The 17976-nt window shown below is 36.6% G+C and overlaps 1 protein-coding gene across 2 annotated transcripts in view; it reads right to left on the bottom strand.

The window, feature by feature from the left end:
* btbd11b (BTB (POZ) domain containing 11b) overlaps positions 1–17976 on the bottom strand; it is a 147437-nt gene that overhangs the window by 5613 nt on the left and 123848 nt on the right. For both annotated transcript variants that reach the window (XM_057837463.1, XM_057837464.1), the window contains exons 10-13: positions 12368–12588; positions 12112–12290; positions 2712–2817; positions 435–537 (exon numbers count right to left, since the gene is read on the bottom strand). In XM_057837463.1, coding sequence (XP_057693446.1) covers positions 435–537; positions 2712–2817; positions 12112–12290; positions 12368–12588 — 609 coding nt within the window. The remainder of the gene's footprint in view (positions 1–434; positions 538–2711; positions 2818–12111; positions 12291–12367; positions 12589–17976) is intronic.

Here is a 17976-nt window from a genome sequence, read left to right as displayed (position 1 = left end):
AATGAAAATAATTAATTTATAAGTAATACAACATTTTTTAAAAATGAGAATATTTCCATTCACTCTTTTGAGTGCCATTGATAGACATCATTTTTTTTTGTGTGCAAATTGTCCAATCATTCTGCTTTCAATTTAAACGACTTTATCACTAATAGACATTGTAGTCGATTCCGACCCTTCCACTTCAAATGCATTGGAGGTCTATCGCCGTCAATGGCAGCCATGGAATTAAAAGGCTCAAAAATGTTTGTTAAAATGGTTTTTGATTCCTTTGATCACGGATCAATAGAAGGACCATGTCCTGTTTCTCTTCCTGCTGCTTTTGTGGCGATTCCTGCTCCGTTATTATTGATTTTGCTCACCTGTTGATTTGAGTTTGACAGCCCTGTTTTATAGATTATACAGATCATAATTAACATTTGGTTGAAAGTTACCTATTTGAGGCTGTGAAGAGCAAGACCTTGTGGGCGTAAAATGGCTTCCCTTCCACCAAAAAGGTCACATCCGACATCTCTTTATTGTTCAGGAAGTGAGGATCTAAAAGCAGAAATTTGGAGTCAATGATGCCGTATTATCTCCGTTAAGTTACCGCCCATCAGACGCAAATTTATATAATTATGATGCCAATCGTTGGTGCTGTAAAAAGCTTTAATTGCGCTGCTATTTTTTTTTGAGATAAAGGTCGTCCCCGGTTACAAAGGAGTTCCGGTCTTACGCTAGTGATGAAAAACTTTGAGCATTATATAGTATTTAAGCTAGCTAACGTTTGCTATGCATGTTAGCCAATTGTTGTAAACAATAGCATTATATCACATTCAAGCTAGCTGACTTTTGCTATGCATGTTAGCCAATTGTTGTAAACATTAGCATGACATAGCATTTAAGCTAGCTGACTTTTGCAATGCTAAATGGCCAATTGTTGTAAACATTAGCATTATATAGCATTTAAGCTAGCTGATTTTTGCTGTGCAAAATAGCCAATTGTTGTAAATATTTGCATTATATAGCATTTAAGCTAGCTGACCTTTACTTTGCGAGTTAGCTAATTGTTGTAACCATTAGCATTACATCGCATTTAAGACAGCTGTCTTTTGTTTTGCAAGTAAGCTAAATGTTGTAAACATTAGCATGACATAGCATTTAAGCTAGTTGACTTTTGCAATGCTAAATGGCCAATTGTTGTAAACATTAGCATTATATGGCATTTAAGCTAGCTGATTTTTGTAGTGCAAAATAGCCAATTCTTGTAAACATTAGCATTACACAGCATTTAAACTAGCAGACCTTTACTATGCAAGTTAGCTAATTGTTGTAACCATTAGCATTATATCGCATTTAAGACAGCTGACTTTTGTTTTGCAAGTAAGCTAATTGTTGTAAACATTAGCATGACATAGCATTTAAGCTAGCTGACTTTTGCAATGCTAAATGGCCAATTTTTGTAAACATTAGCATTATATAGCATTTAAACTAGCTGATTTTTGCTGTGCAAAATAGCCAATTGTTGTAAATATTTGGATTATATAGCATTTAAGCTAGCTGACCTTTACTTTGCGAGTTAGCTAATTGTTGTAACCATTAGCATTACATCGCATTTAAGACAGCTTACTTTTGTTTTGCAAGTAAGCTAAATGTTGTAAACATTAGCATGACATAGCATTTAAGCTAGCCGACTTTTGCAATGCTAAATGGCCAATTGTTGTAAACATTAGCATTATATGGCATTTAAGCTAGCTGATTTTTGTAGTGCAAAATAGCCAATTGCTGTAAATATTTGCATTATATAGCATTTAAGCTAGGTGACTTTTGCAATGCTAAATGGACAATTTTTGTAAACATTAGTAGTGTACAGCATTTAAGCTAGCTGACTTTTGCTATGCAAAATAGCCATTGGTGGGCCCATTAGCATTATACAGCATCTAAGCTAGCCAACTTTATTTGTAATAATATTTAGCCGATTTTTGTAAACATTAGCATTACACAGCATTTAAACTAGCAGACCTTTACTATGCAAGTTAGCTAATTGTTGTAACCATTAGCATTATATCGCATTTAAGACAGCTGACTTTTGTTTTGCAAGTAAGCTAATTGTTGTAAACATTAGCATGACACAGCATTTAAGCTAGCTGACTTTTGCAATGCTAAATGGCCAATTTTTGTAAACATTAGTAGTATATAGCCTTTAAGCTAGCTGACTTTTACTATGAAAAATAGCCATTGGTGGGCCTATTAGCATTATACAGCATTTAAGCTACCCGGCTTATTAAAAAAATAATATTTAGCAAATTCTTGTAAACATTAGCATTACATAGCATTCAAATGTGGCACAAACAAAAGAATTCATTTCGGTTACATTCTGCCATAGATGGGGGGGGGGGGGGGGGGCAGCCTGACGGCACCGCTACAAATTAAAAGTCAAATATCAACAAACACGGGGTGCCGGTTGACCTCAGAATGACATATAAAAATATTGTAGATATCTCAAAAACGATAGCAGCACAAACACAACTTTTTACAGCAAAAACGTTGCATTGACATCATTTTTTCATATAAATTTGCGTCTGATGTGGGGCCAACTCCACCAGGGAAAGGATATTCCACTTCCCATTTTAAGTCACAAGATGGCGCTCTGTCCATCCTTGGAGATTGGCAAACCTTTTATTGATATTTTTTCATCATCTCAAGCATCTCTGTCAAACAAAATCTCTCACCGAGGCGCGACGTCTGCTTGCGTTTTATCTCCGCCAGTTTGGGGATGGGGTAAGGTCCGTAACACTGCGTGAAAATGGCCGACAGCTGTTGGCTGATCACTTCATTCTGACAAAACAGCAAAGGTGGATTTCAGTTAGCACGTAAAAATTTGTCGTGGACAGATTTCGCACCTGAGTGAAACGTGCAAGACGGTGGAAAAACAGGAACAGACACGGAGTCTATGACACGTATTCCCAACTCTCTTGTGTGCGTTTGAGTTGCAAAACAGACGGGGAACGGAGGAATTGGCTATAAGCCCCCTGCGTGCACGAAGGCTGTTTGCTTTAAATGAGGCGCGACATGGCTTCTAACATCCACTAGAAATAAATACGCTTTGCAAACCTTTTTCATGGCCAAATTTAGTACTTTTTAAGGACTTTCATTAGCAATTTTACAGTTTTTGCAGTAATTTTTAAGAGTTCGCCCAATGTTTTTTTGTTTTTTTTTCACAACAAGTAGGGTTGGGAACCTCTGGGTAACTCACGATACGATACTGTTAATGATGATCACTAAAGATGTCCCAATCGGGTCCGATCACGTCATTTTCAAAGTATCGGAATCGGCAAAAAATATCGGGCATGCCTTTTTTTAATATATATATATTTCTTATTTAAATCGTTTTCTAATTGTATTTAACGTTACAGACAAAATGTCTTACACTCATCCAGAGTCTTTAGTTTTGGCTAAAAGTAGGGCTATCAAATTTATTGCGTTAACGGCGGTAATTTTGTTTTTTGGATTAATCACGTTAAATAATCAACGCATGCGCTGCACCACCCACTCCCGCATTGTCGCGTTCAATCTATAAAAACGCCGTTTTACCTATAGATAGCGCCAAAAGGCAGCGTATAATGAGTAGAGAGAATTTTGACAGCCTTTGGAGCCATTTTTTATGTGGCTAAAGCTTTTCAATACCTCTCTCAGCAATTAAAAATAACGTGGGAGGCAATGTGGGGAAGAAAGGTAGTAGTTGATCATTTTCTCAACACCTTATGTTCTTCCCAACGCAGAGAAGATATATCAATTGGTGCCCCTACACACAGTCATGGTTGCACTTCCCATCATGCATTTGGGCAGAAGTTAAATGGCTGCAGTATAATTTACTGAAAGCTCAACAAATACACTAGATGGCAATATTTAGTCACAATATACAAAGTCACAAGTCTTTCTATCCTTGGATCCCTCTCACAGAAAGAATGTTAATGTAAATGCCATCTTGAGGATTTATTGTCATAATAAACAAATACAGTATTTATGTACTGTATGTTTGAATGTATATATTTGTCCGAGTTTTATTCATTTTTTTCTTCATGCATGGCCAAAATGTATATGATCGGGAAAAATTATCGGGAATGATTGGAATTGAACCGGGAGCAACAAAAAAAAGCAACCGGATCGTGAAATATCGGGGTCGGTAGATACTCAAACTAAAACGATCAGGATCGGATCGGGAGCAAAAAAACATAATCGGAACAACCCTAATGATCACAGGATATGGCGATAAAACAATTCAGGAAATCATTTAAGGATAAACACTCTATTTTAATCCTTCTGTCGTGAATCGGAAAGAGTTGATTGCTAATCCGTCTAACAAGGAAATGACCTGAAATGCGCCAAAAACAACTCATTTTGAGTCAATTCCTATTCATTTGGGAACATTATACCTTTTCAGTGACCCAAAATTAACAGGAACTGACCAGTATATGCCCCAAAATTATCTGGAAGGGAACGAAAATCAGCAGGAAATTCTTGAATCACCTCCTTTTCGGTTACCCAAAATCAACAGGAAGTGACCTGAAAATGCCTCAAAATCAACAGGAAGTGACCTGTAAACTAGAGCTGAAACGAATACTCGAGCAACTCGAGTAACTCGAGTTTAAAAACTGATCCGAGTAATTTTATTCACCTCGAGTAATCGTTTATTTTGACAGCTCGAAGCATCACGTTTTGCTCGGACTACTTTTAATGCGGGACAACGCGCTGATGTCACGTGCGTAGAGGAAGAAGCAAAAAAAAAAAAAACTTACTGCAGCCGACAACCGCTACAAACGACGCTGACCTTGCTAAATACTAGCCCGCACATGCTACATTAGTTGCAGGTAGCGTCCAATGAGTCTCATAGAGATCACATGTATGTTGAACTAGATGCACAATGACAGACTAGGCCGTGTCTGGGCAGCGTTAGCAAACAGCCGCCATCTTAAAGCAGTAGAGCGCTAAGCGCTAATAAAGAGCGCTAAGCGCTAATATATAAGATTAACGTTACTGTCACTACTAGCTCACCTTACGTTAGCCCTGCGGAGGGCTAGGTTTCAATTAATTAAGACCACTGTCGATGCGTGGCTAACGTGTCTTACATACAAGCTTTAACATAACATAGCGTTGTGGAGTGATGAGGTTGTCAAATAAAAACTCAATAATGCTAACTATCAATTTTAGCTCAGTAGTCATTGCTGGATAAAACACCAAGTAGCACTAGTCCCTAATGTGCTCCAATACAGCCTGTATCATACATTTATTTTGAGCAGTGCAAAAACTCAAAATCCTATCAGGACTTACAGTTTAGACTAACTTAAAAATGGCTTGACACAAATAGAAATTCAATTGAAAAACGTGGGGAAAAAATCCTAACTTTTAAGTGATGTGTGTTATCAAGCGTAAAGGCATTTTTAGGTGTGTTTATATATATATTATATATATGTATATATATATATATATATTAGGGCTGTCAAACGATTAAAAATGTTAATCGAGTTAATTACAGCTTAAAAATTAATTAATCATAATTAATCGCAATTAATCGCAATTCAAACCATCTATATAATATGCCATATTTTTCTGTAAATTATTGTTGGAATGGAAAGATAAGACGCAAGATGGATATATATATATATTCAGCATGCGGTACTTAAGGACTGCATTTGTTTATTATAACAATAAATCAACAAGATGGCATTAACATTATTAACATTCTGTTAAAGTGATCCATGGATAGAAAGACTTGTAGTTCTTTATGAAAAATGTTATTATAAGTTATAGAAATTTTATATTAAAACCCCTCTTAATGTTTTCGTTTTAATAAAATTTGTAAAATTTTCAATCAAAAAATTAACTTGTAGCCCGCCATTGTTGATGGCAATAATTACTTACACTATAAAATCAGTCGCACCCAGGCGCCAGCAGAGGGCAGCAAAACTCCGCAAAACACAATTAACAAGTGGGCCTTTCACTCCTCTGTCATTTAAATCTGTCTGAGCTGGGCCAATTGCGTTAATTGCGTCAATTTTTTTAACGGGATTAATTTAAAAAATTAATTAACGCCCGTTAACGCGATAATTTTGACAGCCCTAATATATATATATATATATATATATATATATATGAATTTGTCATTTTTTAAAATTCTAGTTACATCTGAGATGCAATTTTTGGCTGTTTTCCACAATGTACATCAAAAATAAAGACATTGATTGACTGAAAATGATAAAATGTCTTGTTTTCTCATGTATATCTATAATTGCTCTTCACCTGAAAATATATTTGTTTTATCCGATTACTCGATTAATCGATAGAATTTTCAGTCGATTACTCGATTACTAAAATATTCGATAGCTGCAGCCCTACTGTAAACGCCCCAAATTGACAGGAAATGAGCTGTAATGTTCCGAAATGAACTCCCTTATGTTGATTTTGAGTCAGTTCCTCTACATCTGGGGACATTTTTGAGTCGCTTCCTTTTCAGTTACCCAAAATCAACAAGGAAGTGACTTATAAATACCCAAAATCAACAGGAAGTGACCCGCAAATGCCCCCAAATCAACAGGAATGGACCAAGGTCATTTGCTGTTGATTTTCGTTCACTTCCCGTTGATTTTGGTGCATTTTGTGGGACACTTCCTGTTGATTTTGGGGCATTCATGAGTCACTTTCTGCTGATTTTGAGTCACTTCCTATTTATTTGGAAACATTCTACCTTTCTAGCGACCCAAAATCAACAGGAAGTGACCTGTAAATGCCCCAAAATAAGATAAATTAGAGAAGCATCACGATTTTTTCAAAGGGTGCCAATACTTTTGTCCGGCCCATTTTTGGAGTATTGTGTAAAATGATGATTTTGTTTGTTTGCTTTTTGCTTGTTTTTTCATTGCAAGCAAAATAAATGAAGATATTACTATCGAAGCATTTGTAATTGCAATCATTTTCTGGGAAAAATTGAGCATTATCTGACAAAATTGCAGGGGTGCCAACACTTTTGGCCAGCACTGTATATTAGCTGAAACAACTTACAGCCATATGTGAGCCAATTCAGAGAGCAGCTGTCCTTTATTCATGTAAGATGTCTGAGCCTGCTTCTGTTATACAAGGCAACAGTCCAGCCAGACCCAGCACTGCCACCAGAGGGCAGTGTATCCTCAATCATTAAACAAAATACAATACTTTTGGATAGTTAGTTTGGGGTAATTAAAGGGTTCATTCCGACTTACGCGGAAATTCAGGTTACGTCACCAGCGTAGGAACTAATTCGTTCGTAACCAAGGGAGTACCTGTATTGTCACACCCCTGCTTAACTCATGGGATTCCATCGGTGGCGATAGACATACAGTGGGGCAAATAAGTATTTAGTCAAGCACTAATTGTGCAAGTTCTCCCACTTGAAAATATTACAGAGGCCTGTAATTGTCAACATGGGTAAACCTCAACCATGAAAGACAGAATGTGGGGAAAAAAAAACAGAAAATGAATGAATGAAATGTTTATTGTCATCATCATCGGTTTCATTGTGGTCCGGATCAAGATTTTCAGTTGGGTCATCATGGCACTCATCAATCTGTTCATCCATTTTTAATTGAAAAGTGGTTACAGGTGTCATCATTAATTGTCGAATATGGGAGCAGAAAGCAGCGACAGATGTCCAGCGGTTCCATGTTTATTCCATACTCTTTCAGCTTAGCAATTGCCAGTTGCGCCACTGTATCACCTAGATGTTTTGCAAAAATTTCCAATTCTTAGATTATTCGCGATTCGGCCGTGGGAGATTCGAGAACGATTCACAAACTTCCAAATTCCGATTATTGAAATATGCCAAGTAAAGAGGAAGTACAACACACTCAGCGCGCCACGCGCTCTTCGGTACGCAATGAGGAAGAACGGAGCGAGATAGGGCTGCAGCTATCGAATATTTTAGTAATCGAGTAATCGACTGAAAATTCTATCGATTAATCGAGTAATCGGATAAAACAAATATATTTTTAGGTGAAGAGCAATTATACATATACATGAGAAAACAAGACATTTCATCTAATCTTGAACCATTTTCAGTCAATCAATGTCTTTATTTTCGATGTATATTGTTGAAAACAGCCAACAATTGCATCTCAGATGTAACTAGAATAATAAAAAAAAAAAGACTAATTCACTGCTTTCACTCAAAAAACGTTTAGATCTTCTTAAAATATATATATATCTTACCTAAAAATGCCGTTACGCTTGATAAGACACATCACTTAAAAGTTAGGATTTTTTCCCCACGTGTTTCAATTGAATTTCTCTTTGTGTCAAGCCATTTTTAAGTTCTAGTTAAGTTTTAAGTTAGTCTAAATTGTAAGTCCTGATAGGATTTTGAGTTTTTGCAGTGTTCAAAATAAATGTATGATACAGGCTGTATTGGAGCACATTAGGGATCAGTGCTACTTGGTGTTTTATCCAGCAATGACTACTGAGCTGAAATTGATAGTTAGCATGATTACGTTTTTATTTTACACCCTCATCACTCCACAATGCTATGTTATGTTAAAGCCTGTATGTAAGACACGTTAGCCACGCATCAACAGTTGTCATAATTAATTGAAACCTAGCCCTCCGCAGGGCTAACGTTACGTGACCTAGTAGCGACAGTAACGTTGATCTTATTTATTAGCGCTTAGCGCTGTACTGCTTTAAGATGGCGGCTGTTTACAAACGCCGCCCAGACGCGGCCGAGTCTGTCATTTCGCATCTAGTTCAACATACATGTGATCTCTATGAGACGCACCAGACGCTACCTGTTACCAATGTAGCATTGTAGCATTGGCTAGTATTTAGCAACGTCGGCGTCGTTTGTGGCGGCTGTCAGCTGCGGTAAGTTTTTTTTTTTTTTTTCCCCTTCTTCCTCTCCGCGCGTGACAGCGCGTTGTCCCGCATTAAAAGTAGTCCTAGCAAAACGTGATGCTTAGAGCTGTCAAAATAAACGATTACTCGAGGTGAATAAAATTACTCGGATCAGTTTTTAAACTCGAGTTACTCGAGTTGCTCGAGTACTCGTTTCAGCTCTAGAGCGAGAGTAGCTAAACATCATGCTTCTCATTATCCGGCCCCTCGGGTAATGTCAATGCTCAACTCACGGCTCTAGCTCAACTTATGCCACGAGATAAAAAAACACAACAACATACCTGACTGCTGCCGAAAAGCTGCTACAAGTACATCCACATAATGTTATGGTAGATATCATTTATATAGGACTAGATGCATTATAGATTCGGTAGCGTTGCAACACATCTACAAAAAGCTAGATGCTGGCGTTAGTAAACGGCCACCATCTTAAAGCAGTACACTTCCCTGCAAGGCTGTTGTAGCGAACCTTCCAAGCAAACCTAATTACCTTTTTATCTAAAATACTCCTAAATCGGTAAAATATTGACTTGAATCTATCTTTAAAATAGTTTTAAAACTTTTACATGCAGAAAGTAGACAAAAGGGAAATTATGGAATAACTGGAGCAATTTTAACAACTTTAACGGTTGATTGACAACATTAAATTAATTGAATGTAGTTTAAGGCTGCTGATACAGAATGGCGAGTGAAGTTTTTTTATTTACTGTTATGTTTGTATATTTGTTTACTGCTATATGTTAACTTGATACTGAAATAGTAGTTTGGTTTAGCCTGAGAGTATTTTGGAACTAATGTACAAAACATTAAAAAAAAAAAAAAAAAAAAAAAAAGGAGGGGGGTGCATCAATAATCGTTTTATAATCGAATCGGAGCCTCTGAATCGTAATCAAATCGTTAGGTGCCCAAAGATTCCCAGCTCTAGTATCACCTGTGCTAGGCGTCAGTTGTAATCCCGAAATGATGAGCTCATTTGCGCGTCGGCACTGGTCGAGATCGTCAGCCAAAATTTCCAGCCTTTTGATGCGAACATCTCTCTCCTCGACCGCCTGCTTGAATTTCTCGTTTTCAGCGCGCATTAACTGGAACTCTCTGACGATTTCTTGATTCTGGTTTTGAATGAAGCCAGTCAAGGAGACCTCCAATTTCTGTATGGAGGATTTTATTTCATCCAAGTCTCCAGATTTCAAATTATTTGGAGCCATACTGGGAGTCGAGCTTGGTGGCCCCGAGGTGGCCCTGAGCACTTATCGATGTCATCATTAATTTTCAGGTGGGATCAGCTCGTCAAAACTCCTAATAGCTTTAATCTTCATATCTTGCGTCTTGATAAGGATCCTGCAATCTGAAACCCAGGTGTTGGCTATTTTCCCAGCTTTCTTGAGTTGACGTTCTTCACATTGTTTGATTTTTAAAGAATTTATTTGCAAATCATGGTGGAAAATATGTATTTGGTCCATACCAAAAGTTCATCTCAATACTTTGTTATGCACCCTTTGTTGGCAATAACGGAGGTCAAACGTTTTCTGTAACTCTTCACAAGCTTTTCACACACTGCTGCTGGTATTTTGGCCCATTCCTCCATGCAGATCTCCTCTAGAGCAGTGATGTTTTGGGGCTGTCGTTAGGCAACACGGACTTTCAACTCCGTCCACAGATTTTCTATGGGGTTGAGACCTGGAGACTGACTTGGCCACTCCAGGACCTTGAAATGCTTCTTACCAAGCCACTCTTTTGTTGCCCTGGCTGTGTGTTTGGGATCATTGTCATGCTGAAAGACCCATCCACGTCTCATCTTCAATGCCCTTGCTGATGGAAGGAGATTTTCACTCAAAATCTCTCGATACATGGCCCCATTCATTCTTTCCTTTACACAGATCAGTCGTCCTGGTCCCTTTGCAGAAAAACAGCCCCAAAGCATGAGGTTTCCACCCCCATGCTTCACAGTGGGTATGGTGCAATTTAGTATTCTTTTTCCTCCAAACACGAGAACCTGTGTTTCTACCAAAAAGTTCTATTTTGGTTTCATCTGACCATAACACATTCTTCCAGTCCTCTTCTGGATCATCCAAATATCATCCAGACGGGCCTGGACGTGTACTTTCTTCAGCAGGGGGACTCGTCTGGCAGTGCAGGATTTGAGTCCCTGGCGGCGCATTGTGTTACTGATATTAGCCTTTGTTACTGTGGTCCCAGCTCTCTGGAGGTCATTCACTAGGTCCCCCCGTGTGGTTCTGGGATTTTTGCTCCCCGTTCTTGTCATCATTTTGACGCCATGGGGTGGGGAGGGAGTTGAAAGTCTGCGTTGCCCAACGACAGCCCCAAAACATCACTGCTCTAGAGGAGATCTGCATGGAGGAATGGGCCAAAATACCAGCAACAGTGTGTGAAAAGCTTGTGAAGAGTTACAGAAAACATTTGGCCTCCGTTATTGCCAACAAAGGGTACATAACAAAGTATTGAGATGAACTTTTGGTACTGACCAAATACTTATTTTCCACCATGATTTGCAAATAAATTCTTTAAAAATCAAACAATGTGATTTTCTGTTTTTTAACCATGTTGACAATTACAGGTCTCTCTAATACAGGGGTGGCCATTACGTCGATCGCGATCGACCAGTCGATCGCAACGCTAGTGTGGGTAGCTCGCAGCATCAAAAAAAATAAAATTAAAAAAATATATATATTTTTTTATTTTTTTAATTTATTTTTTTTAAATGTACAGTTAATTATGTTATGTGAGCAAACATAATTTACCGTCCATTTTTTATTTAAAAAAATATAAATTTACACAGTTACTTGTGTTTTGTGAGCAACATAACCTCATATGTTGCTCACAAAGCATAATTACTATAACTGTACATTTAAATTTTTGTCTTTTTTTTAGTTCACCCTCCTCTCTTAAGGTAGATCGCGGGAGGTTGTCTCATTTAAAAGTAGATCTTGGAGCAAAAAACTTTGAGCACCCCTGCTCTAATATATCAAAAGTGGGAGAACTTGCACAATTAGTGGTTGACTAAATACTTATTTGCCCCACTGTAGCTCTCCCACTTCAAATGAATTGGACGTCTAGCGTTGTCATTGGTAGTGCATGAGTTAATCTTGGCCCAGATGGTGGTATTTGGAAAACTGAGTATTCTTTGTGGTGGCACTTGCTGTACAATGTGGGTTTGTACTTTACATGAATCAAGATTTAGCCGACTTGTGCTACCTTGCTAGCTCGGAGGATCTGAAACATGAGAGGCAGGCCGTGCGTGATGAGTTCTTCGGTGTACTCCTCTTCCTCGATGCAGACAAATTCTTTGAGGAGACCCTGGATCAGCGGTCGCCGGTGCTGGGAGAAGCAAGTACGCAGAGATTCCAGCCAAGCGTGTAAAGTCCACGGCACTCCTGGGTAAAACACAAAAAGGACAAATGTCACATGGAAAAGCAATTAGGCGTCGGACACTAGCCGTAAGTGATCTAACCGAGGCTACGTATATCTATGGTGATGTCTACGTGTCCGTGTTCTGAACTGTGGTACATGGCTTCTTTCAGGGCTTTGAGTTTGGCCTTCCCGGTCCGTATCAGTTCAGCCTCAGATGAACTTTGTCCTGCTAGCTCCGATCCTTCTGCTAGAATCTCTTCCAGGGATAAGACGTCTCCTTTCCCTTTCTCCGTGTGAGACAACAGCTTCCGGAAGACATTTCTGGAAGAAAGGAGAAGAAACAAAATCCAAGTTGATGACTCAAGAAGGAATAAAGGGATTGTTTTGAAGCTTGCAGAGAGGTCAAAGGTCAGAAATTGGATCTGTGTGTGTTCAAAACAACCCAAGAATGAATGAAGTAATTATTGTCAAATTTAGCAGGATATTGTTATTACATTTCGAGGTCATGAGGTCAACATGATAATATCATGTAAAAATGTGATACCATCATGGAAAAAATGATAATAATCATGCAATAACACAATATTATCATGTAAAAATGTAAAAACAAATATGTAAAAATGTGATAATTATCTTGTAAAAACGAGATAGCTATCATGTGAAAACGTGATCATTCTCATGTGAAAACGTGATAATTATCATTTAAAAACGTGGTAATTATCTTGTAAAAACGTGATAAATATGTGAAAATGTGGTAATTATCATGGGAAATGTGATATTATCATATAAAAATGTGGACGCTATCATATTGAAATTTGATAATTATGTGAAAATGATATCTACTATGTTAAAACGTGATCATAATCATAAAATAAGGTAGTCATTGTCGTGTATTAAAAACATGATCATTATCATTTAAAAACAACTAATATGTGAAAATATGAAAGCTATCATGTAAATACATGATAACTCATTAAAAAAAATCGCAATAACATGAAAAACGTGATAATTACCATTCAACGATGTAATATTTATCATGTAAAAACGTGAAAGTTATCATGTAAAAATGTGATAATTAATATGTAAATACGTAGTATTAAAATGAAAAAATAATGATCATATAAAAGTGTGAAAGCTATCATCACTTGAAAATCATCATGTAAAAATGTGATTATCATGTTAGAGCGTGATACTATTATGTAAAAATGTGAGACTTGAAAACTATCATGTAAGAACATGATACTATCATGTAAAAACGTGATACCATCATGCTAAATATGTGAAAACGTGATAACGATCATGTAAAATGTGATAACCTTCATGTAAGAACATGATACTATCATGTAAAAACATGCTAAATATGTGAAAACGTGATAATTATCATGTAAAACGTGATAATTATCATGTAAAACATGATGCTATCATGTAAAACGTGGCACTATCATTTAAAAACGTGATAATTATCATGCAATACATAATAATTTTCATGTAAAAACGGGATAAATATCATGTAAAAACGTAATAATTCTATGGTAATTATGTAAAAACGTGAAAGCTATCATGTAAAACATGATAATTATGTAAAAACATGAAAGCTACCTTGTAAAAATGTGATAATTATGTAAAACCATGATAATTATCATGTAAAAACGTATTACCAGTCATGTAAAAACAAGATAATTGGCATGCAAAAAAGTGATACTATCATGTAAAACGTGGCACTATCATTTAAAAACGTGATAATTATGTAATACATGATAATTTTCATGTAAAAACACGATAAATATAATGTAAATGTAATAATTCTATAAAAGCATGGTAATTATATAAAAACGATATCATATGAAAACATGAAAACTATTAGGTACAAACTTGATAATTATCATGTAAAACGTGATAATTACCATGTCAAAATTTTATAATTAGCATGTAAGTCCATGATATGCAAAATTGTGATAAATAACATGTAAAAACGAGATAATTATCGTGTAAAAATGTAATTTTCATCATGTAAAAACATAACTATTGTTAATGATCATGTAAAAACGTGAAACCTATCATGGAAAAATGTGATAACTATCATGTAAAAACTAGGGCTGTCAAAATTATCGCATTAACGGCCGGTAATTAATTTTTTAAATTAAATCATGTTAAAATATTTGACGCAATTAATGTACATGCCCCGCTCAAACAGATTAAAATGACAGCAGTGTCATGTCCACTTGTTACATGTGTTTTTTGTCTCCCTCTGTTGGCGCTTGGGTGCAACTGATCTTATGCACCATGAGCATTGTGTAATTATTGACATCAACAATGGCGAGCTACTAGTTTATTTTTTGATTGAGAATTTTACAAATTTTATTAAAACGATAACATTAAGAGGGGTTTTAATATAAAATTACTATAACTTGTACTCAAATTTATCTTTTAAGAACTACAAGTCTTTCTATCCGTGGATCCTTTTAACAGAAAGAATGTCAATAATGTTATTGCCATCTTGCGGATTTATTGTTAGAATAAACAAATACAGTACTTATGTACCGTATGTTGAATGTTTATATCCGTCTTGTGTCTTATCTTTCCATTCCAAACAATAATTTACAGAAAATGATGGCATATTTTATAGATGGTTTGAATTGCGATTAATTACAATTAATTTTTAAGCTGTACTTAACTCGATTAAAAATTTTAATCGTTTGACAGCCCTCGTAAAAACGTGACACTATCATGAAAAAATGTGATACTATCATGTAAAAACATGATAATTATCATGTAAGAACGTGATAATTATAATCTAAAAACATGATAACCGTGTCAAAACGTGAACGCTATCACGTAAAATTGTGATAATTATCATGCAAAAATGTAATTATCATGGGAAAACGTGATGACTCATGTAAAAACGTGAACGCCATCACATAAAAATGTGATAACTATCATGTAACAACATCATACTATCAGGTAAAAACTAGGGCTGTCAAAATTATCGCGTTAACGGGCGTTAATTAATTTTTTTAATTAATCACGTTAAAATATTTGACGCAATTAACGCACTAGGCCCGCTCAGACAGATTTAAATGTCAGTACAGTGAAAGGCCAACTTGTTAATTGTGTGTTATGGAGTTTTTCCGCCCTCTGCTGGCGCTTGGGTGTGACTTGCATATGTTATCTGGCGTAATGTCGCCCTCTGCTGGCGATTCAGTGCAGCTGATTATTTGGGTTTCGGCGCGCTTTTCTGACGTGATTATATGTCGACGTGAACTCACACCAATAGACAGTGCTATTCAGACCAGCTAACGTCCGCATCCAGTATTCAGTGGCAGTTCTCATAGCCCCATCACACTGTTTGTGTCTAATACATGCATCGCTTGTGAGTTATATTCCTCCTTTGTTTATATTCATGAGCATTAGATAGTTATTGATGATGTGTATTTGAATTTGTTCACATATATGGTGAAATGCAGTTACATTGTTAGATGCTTGTGAGCTAATTGGCTAGTGCTACTGCTCAAATGGACACGCGTGTGTACATTTTATGTTATTTTGTGATTTATGCAAGTTATTGACACATTGCCTTGTTATTTTCAGTTTTACAAAAATACAAGAAACCTGCTCCTGTCAAAAAGAGGTGACTTCAGTAAAGCCCATGCAACTTTGCCACACCGTCTGATTTCTTTTTGGAACTTATGTTCGCTATCTGTCAATTTGTGTACTCACACACATTGAGGACAGAATAGGGCTACTAATTTATTTTTTGATTGAAAATTTTACAAATTTTATTAAAACGAAAACATTAAGAGGTGTTTTAATATAACATTTCTATAACTTGTACTAATATTCATCTTTTAAGAACTACAAGTCTTTCTATCCATGGATCACTTTAACAGAATGTTAATAATGTTAATGCCATCTTGTTGATTTGTTGTTATAATAAACAAATACAGTCCTTATGTACCGTATGTTGAATGTATATATCCATCTTGTCTTATCTTTCCATTCCAACAATAATTTACAGAAAAATATGGCATATTTTATAGATGGTTTGAATTGCGATTAATTGCGATTAATTACGATTAATTAATTTTTAAGCTGTAATTAAGTCGATTAAAAATTTTAATCGTTTGACAGCCCTAGTAAAAACATAAAAACGTCAATTATCATGTAATAATGTAATATTCCTATAAAAATATGATAATTATCTTGTCAAAACATGATACTGTTTCATGTAAAAATGTGAAAATTATCATGTAAAAATGTAATGTTTATCATGTAAAAAACAACTATCGTATACAAACGTGCTAAATATGTAAAAACGTGAAAGCTATCATGTAAAAACGTGATACAATCATGGAAAAATTTGATAATTACCATGTAAAACCACGATATTGTAAATAGTGGATAAAAAGTGGATAACTCCAAGGCTCCTCCTCCTCGGGAAAGTAATCAATTGACCTTAAACATGCATCAGGGGAGCCTTAAGACATGTGTTCAGGTTTCTCAGGAAAAATGTTGAGTTTTCGTTGAAGCGGCAGTGTCCAAACAGGAAAGTGAAAAGACCCTCTGCATTTTGTCTCAAAATGGCCAATTTGAAGGTCTGAACATGCTCGAAAACTCACCAAAATTTGCACATACATGCGGTTTCACGTAAATTTCAATAATTTAGCAATATTGCAAAAAGATGTTATTAAATGGCTAAGTGGCGCCCTCTTGAATTTTCCAAAAAGGCCTCTCCTATTAGTTTTCTTCAACGTAGAGTGATGAAATTTGGGGAGTGGATACATTGTGCAAAACTGCTTCAAAAAGTCTCTTTTACCCATATTCCAAACCCAACAGGAAATCGGGTATTTTGGATTGAATGTTGCAGAACATGCCGTTTTAGTCAAAAACCAGCGTGCACGTTTGAGACCATTACGCCGAGGCAGTAAGTTGAATGCTCCTCAAAACTGGTGAGACTGTTCATGACACATGAGATGTTAGGTTGTCAAAATGGTCACTTTTCATTCACGGGCCTGACCTGGGCAGGGGAGCAAATTCGGTGTTTTTTTTTTTTTGACAACACGCCAATTCAGTAAATGACTAATAACTTCCTGATTGAAGGTGCAACCTTTTTCATATCTGGCATGCATGTGAGGTGTTTCAGCCTGAACATGACCTTATTGAAATATTACCCATTACGCCTGGCGCCCGCTAGTGGGAACAGGAAGCACCTTTTTTTTTTTTTTTTTTTTTTATGAGAAAGGCTCCTGCTTCTCGGGGGGAAAAATCAATTGACCTCAAACCTGAATCAGGGGAGCCTTAAGACATGTGTTCAGGTGCCTGATGAACAATTTTGTTTCGTTGAAGCAGAGGGGTCCAAGAGGAAAGTTATAATGACCGTCGCCATTTTGTCTCGCCACTAATTCTGAACATTCAGACATGCAATATATCAGCGCCAACCTTCCCCTGCTCGGTGAGAGTCGTATCGTGAGAGTCCTGTAGGGTTCATTCGTATCAAGCCTACAGCGCCAACTAGTGGCAACAGAAAGTCACTCATTTTACTTATACATGTCCAGTTTGTTTAAGGTTAATCATTGTAGTTTCAAGACCATTTAAAATACTACATTTTACGGCCCATGTCCACATTTCTCTGTCTGTTGTCATGACCACCCTTTCTCCGCCATTGAGAGAAGGTATATTTTTTCTGGGACTTGGGCAGCTTACAGCGCCACA

Source organism: Corythoichthys intestinalis, chromosome 5 (assembly GCF_030265065.1).
Source record: "Corythoichthys intestinalis isolate RoL2023-P3 chromosome 5, ASM3026506v1, whole genome shotgun sequence".
Lineage (NCBI taxonomy): Eukaryota > Metazoa > Chordata > Actinopteri > Syngnathiformes > Syngnathidae > Corythoichthys > Corythoichthys intestinalis.
Note: the sequence above shows the minus strand (reverse complement) of the source record. Positions and strands in the feature narration are given on the sequence as shown.